Source organism: Parambassis ranga, chromosome 20 (genome assembly GCF_900634625.1).
Source record: "Parambassis ranga chromosome 20, fParRan2.1, whole genome shotgun sequence".
NCBI classification, from domain to species: Eukaryota; Metazoa; Chordata; class Actinopteri; family Ambassidae; genus Parambassis; species Parambassis ranga.
Genome location: NC_041040.1, coordinates 14,771,847 through 14,795,347, shown reverse-complemented (window position 1 = coordinate 14,795,347; position 23,501 = coordinate 14,771,847). Strand labels below are relative to the sequence as shown.

At 41.7% G+C, this 23,501-nt stretch overlaps 2 protein-coding genes across 26 annotated transcripts in view; both read right to left on the bottom strand.

Moving 5' to 3' along the window:
- The window catches only part of scrib (scribble planar cell polarity protein), a 51,270-nt gene extending 36,868 nt beyond the window's left edge, over positions 1–14,402 (bottom strand). For all 21 annotated transcript variants that reach the window (XM_028433008.1, XM_028433012.1, XM_028433018.1 and 18 more), the window contains exon 1: positions 13,355–14,402. In XM_028433008.1, coding sequence (XP_028288809.1) covers positions 13,355–13,513 — 159 coding nt within the window. In that variant the 5' untranslated portion in view covers positions 13,514–14,402. The remainder of the gene's footprint in view (positions 1–13,354) is intronic.
- A 1,342-nt stretch (positions 14,403–15,744) lies between these two features.
- Positions 15,745–23,167, bottom strand: puf60b (poly-U binding splicing factor b). 5 transcript variants are annotated; one of them, XM_028432998.1, is made up of 12 exons: positions 23,093–23,167; positions 22,433–22,529; positions 22,104–22,199; positions 21,569–21,658; positions 21,002–21,052; positions 19,774–19,935; positions 19,566–19,658; positions 18,291–18,504; positions 17,977–18,209; positions 17,268–17,382; positions 16,502–16,749; positions 15,745–16,425 (listed from the first exon to the last, which is right to left on the bottom strand). In XM_028432998.1, the coding sequence occupies exons 3-12, from the start codon at positions 22,179–22,181 to the stop codon at positions 16,126–16,128; spliced, it is 1,584 nt and encodes a 527-aa protein (XP_028288799.1). In that variant the 5' UTR covers positions 22,182–22,199; positions 22,433–22,529; positions 23,093–23,167; the 3' UTR covers positions 15,745–16,125. The 5 variants fall into 5 exon arrangements, with proteins under 5 accessions (XP_028288799.1, XP_028288798.1, XP_028288800.1 ...); XM_028432997.1 differs by lacking the exon at positions 22,433–22,529 and having other exon boundaries at positions 23,093–23,152; XM_028432999.1 differs by lacking the exon at positions 22,433–22,529 and having other exon boundaries at positions 18,019–18,209; positions 23,093–23,152.
- Positions 23,168–23,501: the final 334 nt, after the last annotated feature.

Below are 23,501 nucleotides of genomic sequence, written 5' to 3'. Positions count from 1 at the left end.
TGGCCTGACGAAAAGCCCCTGTCATCCGCCAACAAAACAACCATCTACCTCTTCACAACTGTAAGCTTACATTCTACTTCCTGTGCATTCCCCGTCATCTCCCACACACAGCTCAGGTGGGTGTGTGTGAGAGAAAAACACAACCAAATCCACAAACACTCCAGTACTATGCACGCTTAATGGTACTTGTGATGCATCATGTGTGTTTAACTGTGTGTTTTGTGCTTTCTGTATATATGCCTGAGTCTTTGTGTCTCTCTGAAGTGGCATTTTCAGTCGTGACTACTCTTATATCCGGCTCCAGTCCCCCCAGGCTCAAAGGGCCACACAGAGAGAAGGGAGTGGTAAAGCCGGTGCAACTGACAGCCTGACTAACTCAAATCCACAGTACTTACACCTGTCCTGATGACTTTGATGTGTGCGGAAAGAAAAAAACTGCCAAAAGTCAGGCCAAGAAACAACCGAGCCAACCACTACATACAATATTAGAACTTGCGAGAAATTAAAGACACTAAAGGCAGATTAAAGCTGTACAAAACCATATTTCCCTCCCAACTAATACAAATATAGTCCTGCTCACCATTTTTGGCACCCCTTCATTTTTGCATAACCTGTATAATATCTTTAGAAACAAATGTAAATGTACCAAATTAATATCATCAGGATCTTTATTAATTGGAGTTCCAAAGTAATTTAACCAAAAACGTTGTTTTTGAACTGCATGTTGTAACAAAGAAGAAACGGAAGAATACAGCACAGGCGTGGATAAAGGCACCCCTCCTTAATATTTGGTTGCACACCCTTTGGCAGCTATAACAGCCTCCAAATGTGGGTCTTTGTCTTGTTGGAGGACCCATGATCATCTACTCAAACCCAGTTTTCTTACACTGGGTAGGACATTTCACTCTAAATTTTCTTTCCTACATGCCCGGAGGTTCTTGACAGTTCATACTTGGCAAAATTCTTAATAACATTGCAGACTGTTGAGAACAACATAACATGGATTTTTAAAACACTGAAGTCATCATTCATTGGCTAATTCATGTCACATGTTTGTAATTGTTGTTACACCTGCTTCAAAAGACAGATAATAACTTTCCCATTGCCAGAAAAGGCAAAAAAAAGACTGAGGTTAAAGATGTATTTTAGCAACCACAGTGATTGTTAAAATCATTTGCCTGTCAGGTCAGCGTCATTGAGGAACGGATGATGAGCGCTATCTGAAGGGGTTTGGGATTCATGCTGTTTATGTGTTTCTGGTTGTGTGTATGAATGAACATGTGTATTTATGCCTTTCGAGCCTACACATGTATTTATGCAGACAGCAGCTAAAGAAAACAAACTGCTGAGGCAAAGAGGGGATCCTCTATTGAATTAACATAAAAACCTCAAACTACCGACTGGAGCAACAGTACAGCCTGATAGTGTTTACACTGAGCTACTGTGCGTGCAGAGGCCTTTCCAACGTCAATATGGTTAATAAACAACAACAGTGACAACAGGGGGTTTTCCCCCTTTCACCTCCTGGGAAATAGTGCTGTTGAGTTGACGTAACACTGGATCTGCTTGAACTCAGCCAGCCTGGAATATTCTTTTAAATTCCCATCAGACAGCTGCATCTTCCATCTACAATGGCATGGTAAAATAAACAGAAATCCTACTCCATGTGTGTACCCGTGGATGTAGAGCCCAGAGAACACAAGACAAAAGATTGAGAGGCAACAGGTGGACATGACATTGTATAAGCCTCCTCCACACACATACACACATGCAAGAAGTACCACTGTGACACACATATGCCTCATTACAGTGGGATTTTCAAATGTCACCACTTTCTTGCAATAGCTCCACTTCATCAGTAAAATAACACTTCTTTAGGAGGTTATAATTGCCATTCTGTGACCATAATCAACATGAAACAGAAGGCAAAGTTCAGTCTATTCTGTTGTCACTTTCTAAAGGCAGATACAGGGAAACACTGTGGCATCAGGTGGGTATACACTCTGTAGCCAAGGATGGTGATTGCTTGGTGCATTAAAGCGATTTTCTAGTCAGCATTTTAAAAATAGACAAGTAATCCCTTCCAGGGTTGCCTTATTGGTGGGCTAATCACTGCTTTGGTTACTAACACTGTCACAGTGAAAGACAAGCTTGCTCCTCCAATCCAGGACACCTGTCCACAACATGATCTACAAACACTCACAGAAAGCGAGAGAAAGAGTCAATGCAGAGTCCCTGTGCAGATTTGCAATCCAAAACAAATTCAAAGCAGCAGCGTTTCAGGTTTCATACAGCTCATCTACCACCCAACTAAAACAATACAACATAATCAATATCCATATTGAAAACCTCTCACTTCTACATTAGCAAAAGCAGGAAACAATACAGTGTAAAACTTTAAAGTGCTTTAGGCACTGAGCAAACAGCCTGTCTTATGATGAACCAAAGGTAAAATAGGGTGTGGCACAATCAACACCAACATTGCCTGGAAATGTAAATGAGGGCTGGTCCTGCAGGTATTTGGAATGTCACAGAGCAAATCATGACCACAAAGTAAACACAAAGGGATGGGTCTAACTTTTGTTAGCAACACTTAGTTGCTGACATACTAATAGACACACAAGCGCACACTGTAGCTATTCAGACTTTGCCATTCATTTAAAGCAATGTCCTGACATTCTCAAGCCATGTTCTCACACAGCAAGAATGAATGCGAGCACGGGGAGATCAGAAAACTGACTTCATCACGTGCTCTCATTCTCCTTCTGTGTTCCCACAAACATGACACAAAACCAGAAGCGCCATTGTTTATAGTCCACAGAGGACGTTTGGCTCTTTCCTGGATGGGCTGGTTCCGGTATGTGCTGCCTGCCGGTCTGCCAGCTTTTAGTTTATCTCGTAGTGGAGCTGAGCTGTAGGGCACTACCATGGCAACCAAGGACTCTGACCCTACAATTACCCCAATAAGTAATTTGCTGGCTAGTAGTTACAGAGTCAACACATACAACAAACAAATCCAGAGTATGGGGAACACTTTGGCTAAACAAAATGACCAACGTACGAGTGTGCACTGAGTGCATGAACAGCTTCAGTACAATCGAGTCATTGTATGCGCCCAGGTTGTGGCCTCCCTCACAGTATCATGTGGCTCGGTGTCTATCGTTTTCCAGTAACCGTTTTGGCCATTCTCCCTGGTGCATCTGGCTTCACACAGGTCTCTCTCTCTCTCTCTCTCTCTCTCTCTCTCTCTCTCTCTTTCTCTGCATGGCTCCTTCAAGAATTTTTCTGTTAAACTGACATCGTCTCACTCGAGTCTCCAATATAACATTAATATTTAAGTGACCAGCCAAAAGACCCATACCAGAATTTCAAAACATTCAGATATTAACAAAAAAATAGTTTTCATCTGCTTGAATCTATTTATGGCTCGATCATGGCTAGAACAAACATAACTTGATCAGATGACATGAACAGTCAAGCCTGTACTACATAATCACCAGCTGAAAAAACATCTGTCAGTTTATCCTGAATACAATAAATCTTGATTACACAATCGCTCCCACAGTTTATTTAAATGTATTATTTATTATGTATTTACTTAAAAAAAGAGTAAACACTTTAAAAGGTCAAAGTAAAGGCTAACGTCCGACTTTCATATATAACCAAATGCAAACAAAACACACTTAAATCAGCTGAACTAAATAATCGACTGTGTACAGCTTGTCTTCAGTGACTTAAATTATATATTTAGAATTATAAGCTTACATATTCTCAGAAAAGCGCAGATGCTACAAAACTAAGATCAGTAAGTGGATGAGAGGAGCACCATAAAGTCAGCTTTATGTAGTTCACTGATCTAGCATCCAACCCCCAGTGGAAAAATAACTGCTCTACTTTAGGTGTTACTATTAAGTGTCTCTGCATTGCTGCGGTACTTCTCAAAGCCCAAGGACATAGTGGCTCTGAGAAAAGCAGGTCTACCCTCTGTCTCTCTCTGTGTGACAGCTCTGGCTTGAGCAGAGGCCAAGGTTGTTCTGCTGCAAGCAGATACGTCCTCTGTGCGCTCACACAGCTAGTGACAGGGAAGCCCAAGCCCATCTGGTGTCTCTCCCTGACAACTTGGTATAAACTTGCCCCTGCATCAGGTAGACCACTGGTCCTGGGAGATCCATCACCTTGGAGACCAGCATTTGTTCAGTGAAGAAGCCAGGGGAACAAGGAAGCAGAAAGCTCCCATGTGACGCTAGAAGCCGAGACACGATTGCTTCAATCAGACATATTATCTGTCCAAAGATAACAAACAGCATGTGAACATCTGCACAGCACAACCATGATGTAATCGTCTCATTTGATTTCTGTGATATTCATTTTTTCAAGGGGTAGGGAAGAGCTCATTTTATTTAAGCACAAACACTTATCTTCAATACAAAAAGGGATGGTGTTACTTGGGATTACAAGCCAAACACCATTAATATGTCATGGAGACAGCATAATTACAGAGTTGTCTGCACTCCTCTCCCACATGACTCCAGGGAGGATCAACACCAGGAACGACCAAAACACTAGCCTTAAGCCCACAGGCAAGCACATGCTGATCTCTGGTGGCTGTCTGAAAAGCTCTTCAGCAAGCCCTACGCCATGAAGGTGGATTGTGATAGGACTTCTAAAAATATGTGTGAGTTCTAGGTAGACTGTTGTAATCATTGCTAGCATATATGCAAAAATAAGTCTTACTTAAAGTGTTTGGTGCAATCTAATTTATGGACAAATAGTTACTTGTAGATAAGGACAAGGAGGGTAGGTACAGATGAAATTAAGGTGGATGAGCCACGTCATCTGAAGACACCCACACTTAAAACAGAGGGGAGTTTACAATAAAAACACATAATGAAACGTCAGCACAGTCTCTAAACCAACTTAAAAATTACCATGGCAAGTTCTTGCTGCACAATCAGTCTACATCTTAAAATCAATATGGTGTTGCTTGCATCTGCAAAATGAGCTGAAATTCATTTTGAGCTGATTCTTTCAGAGGGATTCTGCCACTGTATTCTCAGATGTGTTTTAGGTCCTAGAAGAACAGGGGCTAGATTAATTACAACATTTGAATAAGAGGAAGCTCGTGGTTAAACACATGAAATCTAAATTAAGGTAATTAGCTAGAGAATTAAACACGTTGTGTATATCAGACGAGCTTCAGCACTATGTAAAGTGTCTGTGTGTGGGCTTTTCCAACAGGAATGTGAAATGAGTAAGTTCAAGTGTGTGCCTGTGTGAGAAAGAGAGAGGAGTGAGTCCAGTTTCCAGAGGGCAGGGCAAACTCCTGGAGATTCCAGACATGCCTGCATTTCCTTGGATGTCACATGTTGCAGTGCAAACACAGTTATGTAGAGTTAATTATACAAAGCTAGTCCCTTTTCCAAAGTGGTTAAGAAATATGAAAAAGCATTATAAAGTTGAGTTGAAATGAGTGTGAACCAAAAAAGCAAGTCAAACGATGGGATGGGAGAAACATTATTAGAAAGCAGCCTGAGACAAAGAGCGCAGAAAATGAACACAAAAAGCATTGTGAATTACTTCAATTCCTCAAGTTAAAATAACTGACCTTTCACTGTAAACAATACGCTGTCTATCAGCACTTGCTTAATCAGTCATCAGATTTGGTCGTTTGGTCGTGACTAGATCAACTCTCTTAAAAGAAAACACATCAACACAAGAAAAAAACCAGAGGAAAGGGTTAAGTGCTGAAGCCAAAACATTAAAAAAAGAAAACAGAAAACGGGAGCATTCTTCTGCCATTTGAGATTTTAAAATGTGTGCTTAGGGGCCTACTGACAGTCCTGCTGATGTGGACCCATAGTGGACACAAACCACCACCACCACCAGACCAGTTACTGCTCCGTTTGTTATTCATCACTGGCATGAGCATGACACATACATGCGTGCATGCTGCTTTGTTGTCTCCTAAGAACCCTACTGTGCTTTCTATTGACCTTGTACACCGATTCTCCCCATCACACATACAAGCATTTACCCATCAGCACCTCTCTATTAGAGGCCAGCGATATATTGTGTTAGCACAAAAGAAAAATAATGAACTAACCACGGCCATGCATCACTGGTAAAGTCCACTCTCATGTGAAAAACAGACTCAGAAGTTCAGACGGTTTAAACAGTTTAAGAAAGTGGTAATATTTGCTGGAAGACTGCTTCATATAGAAATCTTCATGAAGCCCCTCTGTGCTTTTATGCACCAGTGTCACCCGTCTGGGGAATATTTCTAGATTTCAACATGTCTGTCTGCATGCAACTGCAGCAGAACGGCTTCGGGTCTTTTTAATCTTTGGAACTGGATAGCTCTATTCAGTTTAAATTGACTGAAAATTGTGTTTATTTTCCACACTAGAAAGGTTAGGATATCATGCTTCAACTAAAACTGTTCCGACTCTGTTCTTCACATCAAAGCAGTGTGTTGCAACAAAGATTAATATAACTGATAAAAATAACAACAATATTCTGCCAAAATAACAGTACAAGACAAACCCACATAAGGCAATAACACAATGGGGGAAGAAAATGTATTAAAGCAAGACAATAGACACCCTTTGTTCAACTAAACTTGGAACTGAGAGCGACTGTAAATCAGTCAAATAGTGATCATTTTGTAACTGACGATAGCTAAAGGGAACCTGATTATTTTTTATGGTACTATACAGACAGCAACACATGCAACATTAACAAATAAGATAAACAAAGTCATTAAGACATCAATGATAGAACAAACAAATAAGTAACAATAACAACAGTAACAACATAGATACATTCATTATATTATTGTGTATTATTATATTGTTATAAAGATTAACATGTTTCTGCAACATATAGTAATTCTGGCTAATGGCAGACAAAATCAATAATATGATCAATAAGGAAGAGCTGTAGGGAACACAGCAATTTAGATAAGTTAAATGATTATTCAGTCAATGGTAGCTTTAATGATCAGGAAGTCCCAAACACTAACCTCCACGATAAATTAAAAAAATACAAATGTGTACATGTGCATAAAAGACTACATGTGAAGAGATTAATTCAAACACAACCAGGAGCATCAGCCCAATCACCAATCAACATTTGGGTTGGGGAAAAATATTCCCCAAATAGAACCAAATGTTTGCATGCTGGAGATGACAGGCAAAGAGATAAGGATTTAAAGGAAGAGCATCTGAGAGGTGTAAACACTGCCATGATAGTAGTAAACAGAGCTGCAGCCTCGAGTGTAGTACTGCACTCCTTTATCATGACTCTTGATACTTTGAGCTTAACATTCCTTCACGGGTTGGTGACACATCTTTTAGGATTACACAGAAACAAGATGCTTTACATACATTTACAAATATGCTATCAGATGCTTGAGCGTCTGCATACAAGGGAGACGGCGAGGAAGAGGGTGATGCATTAAACCATACAGAAACACTGCTGCATGTAGGAGGGACACTGGAGTAAACAAGAAAATATACATTAATTTTTCCATCAAACATACTCTTATCAAGGACGGATTTGAAGTTTCTTTACAAAACAAGAGTTTAGAATGGAGATTTCACAAAAACAGGGCATTCCACCATGGCCCACTTGATTATTCCTACTTCCTGCTTTAAAGAGACGCTCCCAACAGAACGGAATCAACAAGAAATATACAGGCGTCAACAAATCAGACAGGCCTGAACGTACACGCTGATGGAGTTGCCCACAGAAAAAACAAACCAGGGCTATAAGTGTGTCCCACAGCAGTGTTGCCACTGGGACTACCCCAGGCAGAAAGTCATTTTAGAATTGGCCACCTGTTTCAAAACAGAATAAAGCAACAAAAAAGCATGTGGCAGCCACAGTGCAGATAAGGTAGTCAAACTCCACTCTATTACTAAAGCCACGTGAAGATGTAAAGCACTGCTTCTTTCCCTGCATGTCACAGACATGGCCAACAGTAAAGAAATAAATAAATAAATGGGAAAAGGGTCTAAAGCTGAGGGGCACATCCTAAAAATCACTGGTACAGAAAGTACACTGGACTCAGGATGTGCCGGCTATCAGGTTTCAGAGTGATACAGGCCTTCAGTGATTGTGTGTGGCCAGCAGATAAAGGGCAGCATTTGTTTGTGGTTGGATTTAATGCCATCCTGGATGACCTATTCCTCCACAGGGACATCGGCACCCTGACAGATTAGCCTCAAAGGGCCATTTGTGTGACTGAGAGTGTGGTTCCTGAGCTCCTGTATGATCAAAAGCTTCAGAACCAGCATCCTATCCCAAAGAAATGCCACTGCTGAGTTTAAACACTCCAAACTCCACATGCCCATCGGTGGGACTGAACTCTTTTAGGCCAAAACATAAACTGTTGAAAACAGGCAAATGCCACAGACAGTTGGCATGTGGTCTGTTTTGCACAAATTTCTTAGATTTTAAGGATTTGCTACCTTCTTTTGTTTTGTTGTACAGCATATCAAATATTCTGGAGTTTAGACTGGATTACACTTCAAATTGTGGCCCTAAATTAGCTACGTGTGAAGAGTACATTTGCTGCCTCTCTAATGGCTCCAGGAGAAACGGTTTGCTACTTGTTCTGTATTTTAGTTTATGTGTATTTGTAAAAAGGATTTAGGAGTGCCACTCCTTGCTTCTAGCTACAAGTGGCCCTGTGCCCTTTAGCTAAGAGTTTCTAAACACTGACAGGATAAAATCCACACTTAAATACAGTGGGCTAAAAAGAGAAAATGGCATCACCTTGTACGTCTTGTCTGTGTGTACTTGATGTCGGCAGCCAATGCATTTCCTATCCTATCACAGCGCTCCACAAGCCACAGACTCACCCCTACTGCAAACAGCTACCACCGCCACCACCACCATTAATTATTCACTGGAGCTTTGCCTCTGTGTTTACCTTTGAGGCTGCAGGCCATAGTGCACGGGACAGTGGCGAGACACTACACAATGCAGACCTGTGGTTGGCAGCAGGGAATCATTTGATAGAACATAGTGCTCATGTGTTACAGGTTTGTGGAACCACACAGGGTGGTACTCAAAACCTTATAATAATTGGAGTATAAGGTGTTCATTATCAAAGGATCTGCCAACTTTTATTGGTGGTAGGAACTGTCACATCCCAACAGGCCAAATGCATTCACCTTGCAATAATTTACCTGGGTTAGGGTGAATAGCTTAGACTCCAGTGTTCATAGATGGAAAGATGGATGGAAGGCCCAAACCCTCAAGTCCTAGAAGACTGGGGATCAGCGGGGCTCAGTTCAATTCCCAGATTACTTCCTCCTGTTGAGGTGCCAGAGGCCCCCTCTTCTCCTGTTAATCCATCTCCAGAATAAAATACCACCCCCCCCCCCTCTACAACCACATATATATAATTCACTCTCTCTCTCTCACACACACACACACACACTCCTCCCATTACTCCTCTGTCCCACCAGATAGGGGGAGGGGGTGGGCAGGATGTGAGACCAGCTGGTCATCTGCTCAGACAAAGAAACCTGCTGAATGTGCTCTCGCATCAAAAAGAAACAGACCTCTCACGTAGCTGTTCCTTTATAGACCTTAAAGTCTTGCATTTATAAGGGAAGTGATTACAAAAGTTTACTTCTGTTTTTTCACATCAATCACAAAAACTGTGGAAATCGTATGGCCTCACTTGGCACAACATTTACACACCACAAATCTCATATTAGATTCATTTACAGTTTGTGAACAATGGTGCTGCTTGCTGCAATGTGCATTACCACGGCAGTAAGAGCAGAAGAGCCAGAGGAACGATGTGGTTTTACCGCAGAGAGGCCAATAGCAGGTGCAATTTATCATCAGTCCAAGCCTAGTTCAGCGAGTCACTGGGGAGAGACAAAGCAGGGCTCTCCTGTAGAGCTGACTGGAAACTCAGGGATGGAGGACAGACTGCAGAACACTACGGTACATATGGAGGACACAGTGTGAAGTGTTCATGTCCCAGATTATTATGACACCAAAATTCCAGCTCTAATTCTACATAGATAACATGATTCTCAAATCTGACAGTATTTAGCCAATTTTACAAGCGATGATTACAACAAACACAAACAAACATTAGACGTGGCTATTCAAGTTTGGTTAAACAATAGGAGTTCAATTCACATCCAGTCAGAGCTAAATGAAGAGGCCAATTTGGCTTTCACTTGACCCAAGGCCGGACACACATGGGACATGAAAAGCGCTCAGATTTGTATCAGCACATTATATGTTGGAAAAGAGGCACAAAAGCAGATCCCAGAGGAAGTGTACACTGAATCACTCTGGCCTGTGTGCAGGGGTCAGAGCTGTGGTGTGCTGAGGGGTGGTTTCACGGCCGGGTGAAGCCCTAATCTGCCCTTTAGCTAGAAATCTGTTAGCGCACACACACAGAGGACACCGGTGGCCAACGAAGATTAAAAAGATTGCACATGTCATTCTTTCTATTTGTCATGCAAGTATACTTCCTCTTTATTCAAAACAACAAATTACTTACATGTTTCCCCATCAAAGACCAAACCTTATTAAAGCTGTTTAAACATAGATATAATCATGAGTTGGTAATGTCACATTTCAGGCTTTAGCCTATACTGAGACCGGGAATCATTAATGTAACATTCAATTGTACCTAAAAGGACCTATTAGGTAATAAATACCAGGGGCAATACACATAAAAACCAGTCCTGCAAAGTCTCATGGGGACACACCCATCAGGGATTTGTTCCCTGATTCAACAATGGAAAAGCCAGGACGAGAACAAGTAGATATGCAGGGTAGTGTACACGTTTTAGCTGTCGTTTGGCCTGCTGCCGACTGCACCTGCAGTCCATCTGGTTCCTTCAAATAAATGGATCTCCTTGTGCTTATCAACAGGTGTAACTGACCTACAACAGATTTAAAAAAATCATCATTGGAGTCATGATGTTCTTGTGGACTTAATATAAGCCTGGTCAAGTCAAGTGCAGAGGACACAGGAAATACAAAGAGCCATGACACTAGATACTGGATATGTAATCAGACTGGTGAATGGACTTCTTTGTAACCTGTCATGGGACTTGAGAATGGCTAAAAAGATAATTCCCTCTTCCTCAACATGATCTTTGAGGCAGGGTTAGCCTGTCGAACTTCTGCAAACTTTTTTGCTGAAAACACACAACTACTATCGGGACATGACACAACATTTGAGATGATTTAGAGTAATTGAGAAATACTGGAAAACATACTAAAGTTTCTCCTCTCTGAATCCAACGACTATCAACATATGAAATAGCAGTTAAACCACAGGTTTAACGCACAAATTAAACAACCCCACAGAAACACAAAATAACTATTAGAGGGTCTGAGATTAGTTTTATGCAATGAAAAAGCAGAGCCCTAATTCAGCATTAACAGCTAAGGATATATGGGCATGTGGGGAATTCCTGACCAGCTGCCTACTTAAAATGTTCTCTAAACCCACTCCATACAGATCAGTCATCTTTATGCTGTTATTACTCTATGTAGTATAATCACTGGCTGGATAAGATCTTGCCCTACATCAGACAAAAACACCCATTTTAATTTACTTGTACAAACTTTAAATTGTTGTGGCAAATGGAGACATCATTACCACAGAGCACATAATCTAAGATTGGTAAGGAGTGTGGAGGGGGTGAGTCACAGCAAACTTAAGAAACTGTCAGGACGTCTAAATCTCCATCTGTTCACAACGCTAAACCCCTTCCAATACGATCCAGACCCATCCACCCCGAGCACTGCACTAATTACTGCTACAAATGGTGACTGCTTGCATCCCCTTTAAAACGAGTTAGTGAGGGTGTCACCTCTTGGCTGATTATTCTCCATCCATGGCATATGCTGTGGACGGTGCTCAAGCCAACGAGGAAGCCAAACTCAGTCCAGGCTGTTTGTCATAAAAGGCTGACTTATTCAGAGACACACGGGATGAACTGATGAGCACAAAACAAAGTAGACTGACATTTAAAAATAGCCTGACATGTAGGTCCACAGATTCATCCCTGACTTGAATGCATACTGACACGGGAAGGGGAAAGTCATCCCAGCCCTCAGTTGTGAACTCATAATTCTAATGCCAATCATCATACAGTCAGTACCCTTGTTTCCAACCCTGTAGACCTGACCTCTTGCAGTGTTTCCCTGCTGATGCCCTGCTGACTCAAGGGACCAGAGAGGGCCCATATGCTTTGTGTCTGCACGCTACGCATTTGCCGTGACCACACGAGACATTCTGTCACCACACATTTATGTCTCCTGGTTGAAGCCAGCACCACACAGAGAGACTGTCGGGTTAGCAGTCTGTCCCAGAGTATTTGGGGATATTCCTCACACAGTATTGCAGAGGCCATGCACCAGGTACACAGTGGCTGTCTTGACAGGTATGAAGGTCCGGGAAAAGAACTACAACTAAGTTTGCATTAGGAAAAGGACAGGACATTTTGACGCCGCAGCCTTTATCGCAATGAATCTGTATGCATTACTAGAACAAACAGCAAGAAACACTATTGACTATGAGTCAGAGAAGGTAACTGTGCGCCAGCCCCTGCTGACCCAGAGTTGTTAACGGTCTTCTTTAGTGAAATTGCCACTTGTCCCTCTTACTATTACACCATGAAATTTAAGAGACTGACACTGTCTACTACTGCCCAGTCTACTCATACACACTCCCCAGTTTGTCACAGCCAGTGCATTGTGATAGGCTCGAATGACGACTTAATAAAAACATTAAAAAAAATATGTGTCCAAGCATGTGTTTTGATCCACAGGTCTGGAAACACTCCTGCACCCCTTAAAATAAACTGGGCTGTGCAAAAAGGACTTTTGTCAGATTTCAAATAGCGGGCGTGTGGGTGGGGACAGCTTTGCAAGTCATTCCACACATGCCTTCCCACACAGCATCCAATCCCACTGATGCCATTACTACAGGCAACATTGGCGAGTGTCAGCTATTTTCGTCTGGGTCCATCTATCTAAACATGCATGCAGGTTTATTTTTCTCCTCAATTTCTAACACAAGTTAACCGAGGCTTCACTGTCCTTGAAAACAAACAGCCATGCAAAGACAAGCAGCCACTTGCATAGGTGCAGGAACAACTTTGTAGGCAATGAGGCACCTCCACTGAACAAGCAATGCCTCGGCAGGTGATGTCATGCAGGCCGTTGTACTGCTTATGTCACCTGGTAAGTGAACTTTGCTTTACAAATCATGGTCAAGTGTTTAGTGATGCAACATGAGTAACATCCACGCAAGCACAAGTGTAACACTGATGTATGACAGAGGGGGCTGTCAGCATACCTTTGGTAGCTCTTTGAGTTGATTGGCATCGAGGAGAAGCTCTTCCAGGCTCCGACTATAGCGGAATATTTCATCGGGGACTGTCTGTAAGTTGCAATGCCGCTTGTCCACCGACTCGACGTGGCGGTTGCAGCGCCACAGGGGGATACACTTCAGCATGTCCGGCCGCCGTGGGGGATTTGGTTGCCGGTGCTACTGAAATCTCCGCATCGGAGGGCGAATCAGGGGGGGGGGGTCGCTTTAGGAGAGGGGATATTTCGCGAGAGTGGGCTCCCTCAATGTCACAACACTCGCTGTGTTCCCACGACGATGCTTAACAGGAGGCCGAAATCCACTTACAGGCACAAAATAATCCCTTCGATCTGTTAGTGATATTCCCAGTTTCGGTTCAGCCGTGTTCGTTGATTGTCACGTTCGTCGTCGCGTCCTCCAGCCCGGCGTTACCTGAAGACAAACACAGCCGAGATCTCCCTTCGTCGCTCAAGTGTTTCCTCACTTCTTGCAGTCACTTCTTCACAGGCGGAGTAATGTTAGCTTGTTTTGCTACCGCCACCATCCCTGTGGGTATCACACCGACGCTGTGCCCGTGGCTAGCTAAAAAAAAACATGCAGCCAACAACCCTACTTATCATAGAAACGCTGCTTTAAGTATCAAAGTCATGAGTGGCGACTTCAAATACAACCTCTTCACTCATACAGGGCTCCAATGGAAACGACTAGCATATCACACGCAGCACGTCCAGCAGAGATTAACCATGGTAGCGTATGGATGTGCTCGTCCTCTTCGGCTGTGTTGTTAGCATGCTAGTTACAGTTAGCCAACATCGGCTAGTAGGTGGCTGAACGCCTTTGTGCCTTAGCTGCTGTTAGCGTACACTGCTAAAATAAAATGTACAGAGAATGCCGGCCGCTCGTATGTAAAGGCGACATACCAAAGTATATCAAGTAATCTGCTCAGTCTTTCTTAACCACTAGTAACGAGAGCTTCGGGAACAGCCGCGCTTACCTCCCCTGTTGAGCTGAGGCAGGCCGGTTGTGTGTGTGTGTGTGAGGGGGCTGGGCTTGGTTTGAGCCGGAGCACCACCGCTCTGTGGCAGGCGCCACAAGTTACTGTATACTGCCACCTAGCGGCAGCTACCAGTTAGCTAAGATATATTACACACAGTACTGCAGGTAAAAGGGATTAAAAAAACAGCCCCTAGTTTTACACACGTTTAATTTTCTTAACAAAATTTCATTTCTGCTGCATCCCAGGACTGTCAATAGTATCATGTGCAAAACTTCCACCAAAGTAAATCAATTCAACTGATTTGCAATTGCTTCACTGGGTAATGATATGGCTCAGTTACAAAAAAATCATGATATGCAATACAACTTTCAAACAACACTTTACAAGATATATCACCTGTTTGTAACCAAACTTGGGGTGTACCATAAACATGACTGATCAAGGAAAACATTCCTTTTCTTTTTAGGTGTGAAGAATAATATTATCATTCCCCAAAACATGGTAATTAAAGAAAGACTGAGCAGAAAGCTATAGATTCCAGACACTTTACCTCTTTACTACTTCTGTACCCACTATGTACCATGTGCATGTACCATGCTCTTGCACATTAATATTCCATAACTGCACATGTACCATGCTGTTTACCTCCTGACATTATTCTCAAAATTTTGTTTTATGTATCACACATGCACATTTATGTATATAGCTTTACTTTAACCAGTATATATTTTATGTTTACTTTTTTGCATGCTCTCCTCAAATTGCCTATTTTGTTATTCAATTTTTAATATCCCTTAATGTGTTATGGCATTTAGTGTGGATGGCAAACTTGTACAGGGAAACCTGTCTTACTGTGCATATGACAATAAATGCTTTGAATCATTTGAATCTATGGGCTGACTGGGTTTTGTGTTATAGACTGTTGACTTTTTAGAGTCTAAGTTCATCCATTGTGCAGCTTCCAGGGTAACGATTACAGAGTGTTCCACAACTCTTTTTTAACCTTTTGCATTCATCAGTTTTGATAATCTTCCCATTCACATCAAAGACGGACATGGCTCAGTTATGGTGTCATCGCTCCAATTTTGATCCAGAATTTTTTTAGGTGTCTTGGTGTTATTTGGCATATGGAAAGCAATGATCATTATCCCCAAGTAAAAGTCAAACAATGGCAGAACATCATACATCTACATATCCACACCACAAAACACACATGACATGTTGTGCTGCAAACTTCAATCATTGAGACAAATGACAAGTGTTGGTGTAATTTTTCTTTATAAATTGCCCCCCCCCCCATATGAACTAAACTCTTGCCTTATGATCGTATGTTCTTTAACCAGAATGCAAAACTATTTATAGAAGAAATCTGCTTCACACCTGTGGACAAACAATACCCTTTAATAGTAGAAAGAAAACAAAAAGTGTTTACATGTCCTTGCATTTCATGAAAGAAAACAAAGGAGCAAAAGCAGGAAATAACTAAACATACAAGGTTGGATTACAAAAAAATTGTAAAGTTGCACCAAAGGGAATCTTCACAGATCACAAAGCAAAAAAACAAAAACAAAAAAAAACAATCTGACATTTTTATGAATCCTCCCAACCAGCTTTTAACATTATTATTAACAGCAATTTAAAAATAAAAAATAAAAACATAATTACACTTTTCAGAGGCCCGCATCTTTAGCTGCAGTGACTGGCTGAAATGAGTTTGGGTGACAGATACAGGGGTTGGTGCTGGTGAACCATTTCAGACACCTTATGCAGAGAGGTCACTGCTATTGAAACGGTCTTGGTCATACACTTCTGCAACAACTTTGCGACCTCCGAACCAGCGATCATTGAGGGCCTGGATAGCTTTGTTCATCTCTGAGGCCATGGAAAACTCTACAAAGATTTTGACGATGATATCTGCATCCTCTTCTTCCCCTTGTTTCTCCTGGTATATGATGACTCTGTTGACAGTGCCAAACTTCCCACACTCTTCTGTCACCTCGCCCTCTAGGTCATCGTCAATGTCCTCTGGTCCTACCATATTTCGGAGCACCATCACCGTAGACTGGAAGGAAACATGTATATAATGTGTACAGATATGATTTGAACAATAAAAGGAGTAAATAAAAGCATCAATATACCTCTGATTTTCTGAGCAACTTCTGCATCACCATATGTCTGGCACTGCTGCCTGAGATGCTCATGTGCTCTTGGTCACTCAGCATCTCCTGCCCTGTACCATCTTGAAGCATCTCTTCCTTTTCCTCTTTCTTCTCTTGTAGGCTAGAGCCGCCAGCTTGATTAGACAGGACAGGCGGCGATGCAAGTACAGGGTTCACAAGACCAACCTGGGGAAGCACTGGTATGGGAGGACGCACTGGAGTCACGCCTGTTTAGGGAAAGGCACAACATGCAGTCAGTGACAATGACCAAACAAATACCTATTCCTTTTTAGGGGGGGGGGGGGTGTCCCATTTGCTGTCAAATATAGTGTACTACTTATAAAACCTAGACCTCTGGAGGTCAGCCAGTTTCTGTGTGTTCTAGGTTTAATTTCCCTGAATTATTAAGCCTAGTGCTTTTGTGTGAACAGTACAATCTTAGCCAGGGATGAAAGGTGCAATTTAAATAATTTTTAAAATAAAACATTAAAAACTTCTGGCATTCTATGGTGCAAAGAAAGGATGAGATTACATTGATTTAATGATGTGAAAAAATATTACAACTGGATCAAGTCAATAAGGCAGCTGTCCCAAAGTGACAGTAAAAGGACTTAATAATAAAGGACTAAAATAAATTAATTAATTTAAAACAATTTTTACAAAAACACATGCCTGTCTTCAGAGATGAATAATTAAAAATAATTCACATATATGCATACATTAGCTCTCAAGTCCTGGTACACACCTGTGATGACACCTGGTGCCTGGGCAGCCATAACAGCCTGAGGTATTCCCATTTGTTGACCGAGAAGTTGGGGCGCAGCTAACGCCCCCAAAACTGATGCGCCCGCTACAGCCTCCTTAAGAGAGGGGGGCCGAAGACATTAAGTAAGGGAAACACACAAAACACAGCACAAGGCAGCACAGTCAACGATCACACAGCATAACAAAGAGTGAGCTTAACCACGACCCTCTTCAGAGAATCAAGGTCACACAATCTATCAATAAAACCAGGTCATAAGGAGATAGAAAGTTGAATATTATTGTTTTTTCAACAGTCTACAAGGACCACACCTGAATAATGCTGTTGACTGTTCACAATAAAAAATACCTATCACTTTACCTGCACTACAGGAAAAGGCTCCTAGTTAAGAAAAGTGAATGGGAGGAGCGTAAATTATATTACTATACATCGTACTCAATATAAAGTAATCACATCGAAGACTATACTGACTTCTGTGGCTTAAATACGTGAACTGAATTAATACATACATTACACGAGATGCCAAAGCATCTCAGATTCGTGGGCTGCTAAACTGACACTGTCCGGCTAACTATGGTTTATATGTATATTACTACAAAAACTGGCCTTCTCCCAGTCACCTTAATCAAATATTCTATGCCCTTACTATATTTACTGGTGTCATATCTAGCTAGATCTGGGTTATATTTACCTGGAAGGCCATTAAATCCCTTTGGAAGGGATTCATACTTGCCTGGGCCGTTATCTTAGCGGTGGCCGCGGCTGCAGCCACAGCTGCAGCAGGCGGCAGACCACCTGGAGTCGTGGGGGTCAGTAAGGGCATGGGTGGAGTCACTGCTTTTCCCACCCGTAGGTACTGACCCCCCAGGTCAAAGAGGTTCATAGAAGACACAGCATCCAGGGCTGACTGAGGCTTTTCATACTCTGTAAGGGAATAAGAATATTATTTAGTAGCAGAGCAACGGCAAAACAACAGCACGAGCTAATGAGGGCCCCCAAGCTCACCAATGAAACCAAAGCCTCTGTGTCGCCCTGTGGTGGGGTCTCTGGCTAACGTGCAAGACTTGATCCTTCCAAAGGCCTCAAACACACTTTTGATGTCATCATCTGACAGGTCAGGATGGACTGACGCCACGTAGATCCGGTTAAAGGCGCGCGCTTCCTCTGCCAGCTGGTCAATGATGGGTTGCGCCTGACCGATGTTACTTGGCCGCCCAACCTACAGCACAGATTACACCAGCAGGGCTACTGAGTAAGGAGTTTATAGTAACAACCCAGGACGCACTACCGCAGGGCTCTACTCCTACATCACTAAACTTCAGCAGCCACAAAATTTGGTCAAAGCCATACACCTATTATAGTCATGATGTCCTTAGTTAACTGCCTGGGAGAGTGGTTCTAAGACATGGAAAACCACTAGCATGCTATTCAACGACAGCATGCTAGTGGTTTTCCATGATTACGATGTAAAAAAGAAAAAAAAAAATCGGCATTTATTAATGACCTAATAAGCTTATGTGGACAATACATGACCTTTCAAATGTGGCGTCATTTTAAAATGCCACAACTACAAAGCCAAACCTAAGTAAAATAAACTGGATCTCTAAGAGATAACCATTACCTGACCACATACATATGACAGAATCCATAGATTCCAAGACCATTATCTACTATAATTCTATCACTTCACTAGTATTGCAAATACAATACTATCAAATGAGGAGCTACAGCTTTATTACTGTGGCTGTGACTAGCTAAGCTGGCAGCAACGCCGAAAGGGGAACACAAAAAAAAGGTAGAAAAAAAGTTCCCTGGGTAAAACGATAATCTAAGTGCGACTGGGATCTGTACTACAGATGGGGCGGCCAAGCAACACCACCCAGGCGCAGTCCATCATTAGCAAACCACGGACACAGAGCGACGCAACATGCCGCTGCACATCCCACTGGAAATGGTCACTTAAAACAGCGTCGATGACATCTTGGAAGAGCAACACACACAACACAGACACAACAGGGCACAAAGCATACATCCAGACAAACTACATACATACAGCACGCACCTGGAAATTAACAGAAACACACAAGCACACAGAGAGAAAAATTAGTTCACCTTTATATGCTTAAGACACTGATTTATTTCATGATTCATTTAAGTAACAACTGACTTAGTATCCATATGCCAAAGCAGACTATGACAAAGTGTGGAAAATGTTTCTATAGATTTGTCCCTTAGTCCATCTGTACCCAACACCTTCACAGATACCGACAGACAACTTACCTTAATGTTTCGCCCGCCCAACATGACGGAGTTCATTTGCTCCAGAGCCAGTTGAGCTGCCTCTGGTACATCATACTCCACAAAGGCAAACCCCTGCACAATCAAACAAAATTCAACAATAGCAGATTAGCAGCAAACATTGAGAATTTTGGTAGCTCTAACCACAGATGGAAAGCAGCATTAGAATGCCTTTTATGATGACACTGACCTTGTGTTTCATTGTAACCGAATCCCAGGACATGTCAATGCTCTTGATTGGGCCAAAGGGGGCAAAGGCCTGTCTGATAGTGTCCTCGCCAAGTTCATAGTATATGGAGCCCACATACACCCGACACATGATGGCTAGGGCACGTTGCCGTTGAGCTGCCACCTGTTGACCAAGGAAAACAAATAATAAGCATTAGAAAGTACAAAAAAGAAGGAGAGAGAAACACACACACAAATAATAAATGTGTATTTTCTACTGTGCCTGCTTTCCCCAAAGATTGTTAGAGGCCAATTTAAGTTAGGGGTCTGAACAGGTAAAGAGGGTAATAATGGGATACTGCAATCAATGGGCATAACTTTTTGGAAGAAATATTAACATATATAACTTATAAAACACTGGTGTCACCAGTGGTAATTACAACATAGCCTGGATTTTGTTACTACTGAACAGACATATGGAGGAAAAGACACTGAAGTGAATGACATGCACAGCCCTCACAAATATTTGGCTTCAGGAACTGACCTGTAGTCCAGAGATGCAATAAGGTAACAAAAGTAAGCGTGGAGTTCAAACGAAACACGAAGTCTTGATGAAAGCATTTCAAACTTTCTTCAAGTCTAAGGTGAGGGGACGGTTTATTCACTATAAGTTGCTGTGTTTTACTGATGCCTTTGATTTCAGTCTGCTTCTCTTAATTTTACTGTATCCCCAACAAAAAGTAACAATTTCTTAATTCATAACATGGTATGATGACTTCATTCACAGAAAAAAACTTGACTTTGAGATGGCCAAAAAGATTCCTGTCCCAGCAGTTCTCTCATTTTGGTCCATTAAAGGGATTGCTATCCCTCTTTTGTCCCATGCCAAGAGTTTTCTGTTGTTTTTTTTTTTAAACAAATGCATATTTTTCAAAGAGACATGACTTTTCCTCACATTTAGAAACCCTTTATAACGTCCTTTAAAGCCTTTTGCCATCTTCTTGTAAAAATTATCCCAATGCAACTCAACAAAGCAAACAAGTGCTTCGACAATTAACAACAGTCATTCATCTCACAAAGGTAAGCAGACATGGTCGCAGGTGCTGTAGAAAGCCAAGTTTTCTTATAAAATATGCATTCTTTGGTTACATAAAAAGGCAGGGATTGTTGCCCAAGCAACCAGTAAAAGAAGGGTAACAGTCCTTTTCCATTGGGAATGCGCACAGAAAAAAATTTAATAATCTATTGACCGATTGTAAAGGTGAGAGAGGATCTCCAAAGCCCATTGTCACTGCTGCCATCTGAAAGACAGTAAAGATGAAAAAAGTGCTGAAAAGTAGGTTAGATATCCCTTAGCTTTGCTGTTTCAAAAAGGTAATTGCTTTGCTAGATAGACAAAAGCGGTTAAGCTAACACTATATTCAGACCCTCCCTCTAAACAACATACAGTTTGAGGAATTACCTCCTCTAGTGTAATTACAAATGACCACACTGCAATAAACATAAGCAAGCCCCTTTAAAAGTGCAAAGCATTTAACATGATAACCAAAGCTTTCACGACGATCATCTCCATCTGAAAGAGAGCAGAGGCACAAGCAAGGGCATACGTTCTACACGGGTTCTTGTTTTCACAGCATGTGGGAGAAGGGAGTAGACTTCCAAAAAAGCTAATCCAAAACCGACCTCTGATACTTCACGTCCCTGAATAACTAATGCATGAACATACTAAGGTATTCTGACTAGAACCAAGACTCGCGTGTGACAGGCAATACAAACTTTTTGTTTGGCAGAGTACGAAACTGTTTTACACATCTCACCTGCAGGTTGGTGAGCTGTTGTTGCTGATGGGCTATGGTCTGCTTCACCAACACACTCTTAATGCTTTGTTCCATGGCATACTTCTTTGCCTAGAAAAAGGGAGCAATAAATAGTCTTTAAATAAATTAACATATCCATACATGTTTAAAATCAAATATTGTATGCAATGCATTGCCATAGTGCTGTACATTTATAATTAACATTTATAATCAGTTAGCACTTCTAACTACTTATAAATGGATCATGCTTATCTATCTTCTAAAAATTACCAAGTACAATTTTAGCAGAAATTATTATTTTATATTTGAATTTATAGCCATGTGTATGAACATCTGTATTTATACATCGCATAAGACAAAGACGTTCACTTCTAAGTCAAATTACACATGTTGTAACATGTATACATAACCAAAATAATGGGCATTTATAGTAATAATCAGGTGCCTTTTTCCCCAACAAAAGAAAATGACATGCCTCCCACAGAAAGCCTGCAACCAAGTGCATGTAAAATTGCTCTGAATAGATGATTCCTACCCTCTGAAGTGCCTCCTGCTGCTCAGGGGTGAGAGGCGGCAGGCCAAGCTTGGAGCCTGTGCCCTGTCCATTCTCCATCGTCAGAGCTTCACCTCCCTGCAAATCACAAAAACACATTTGTACAGAAATCTGAGAAACTAAAATATCCACACCATGAACTTCTCCCTGAATGCTCTGTACATACATAACTACAATTTCCTGATAATACATTTCCTGTATTGCAATCAGAGGTCACATCTCGTAAGCAAAGCACAATTACTTTTTAAATGCTACCATGTACAGGACATACACTCTGATTGAGACCAGGCGGGCCCGGACGAACTCCTTACCTACGCAACCCGCTAATCGCTGGGTCCACCAGACTGAGGCAGGAAAGCCCCCAAGGGGAAGAGCACTGATGGGGAAGCTTTAACAATTCAACAAATTCTAGGGGAAATAAAAAATGCCTTCAGACTAGCATTAACAGAAACAGGCAGCTATTTAGCATCATTTTACATTGAAATACACATAGCCAGCCCGTTTTCCCTGCGACTATTCACCTAATGTAGCGTGATTCGCATGAATGCTAAGGATGGCTAGCATCCTAACATACGTTAGCTACGTAGCAGTAACTTGATAAGGTTAAATCTTAGCTAAAGAAATACTTGGCGAAAACTCCTCAGGAAATTAACCACGGCCATGTACAATATCTCCGCGACCGTAGGCGTATAATCGCTCCAAGAAGCACACACAGTTAGGCCTGGTTTTCTATTTAGTTTTACGATAACGTTATCATTGTTTCCAAGAGCTAGCTGGCTAATATTAGCTCACGTTAGGCATTCATTTCAGTGGCGCGTGAAGCGAGCTGCATTGTCCCCAGTGAGGATACACAAACAATTTACCAAATATTTAGTTTTGTTTAAATTCTATTTGATATTATATATTACCAACCGAAGTGCCGCTATAGCTGAAACATTGTATTGTCTGTATTTTGTAAGAAAATTATTTACCGCAGTGTCCGTAACCGCCATGAAGCACACCTTCTTGGAGAGGCCCCGCTCACCGCAACACTCGCGAGATTCCCTGGTTTCAACGAGAAGCGAGTATGGAAATCTCGCGATATTAGGGAGCGGTTAAATTTTACGGTTAAAAGATGTCGTGAATAATTTTCTAACCCTCCGGATGTCGTGACAACATATATATTAAACATGTTTATTACTATTATACAACTGTTGTCATTAAAAAAACGCTGGTAGTGATGATATCTTTACACAGGTTGTGCTACCCAAAATATTTAGAATAAATATATTTATCAGCAGTAAATGTGACTTACTAGTTTGATTGCCGTTGCTAGGCAATCAAACCGTCTATGTTCATCTCACAGAGGACATTCCGGGTCAACTTCAAGTTTTTTTTCCA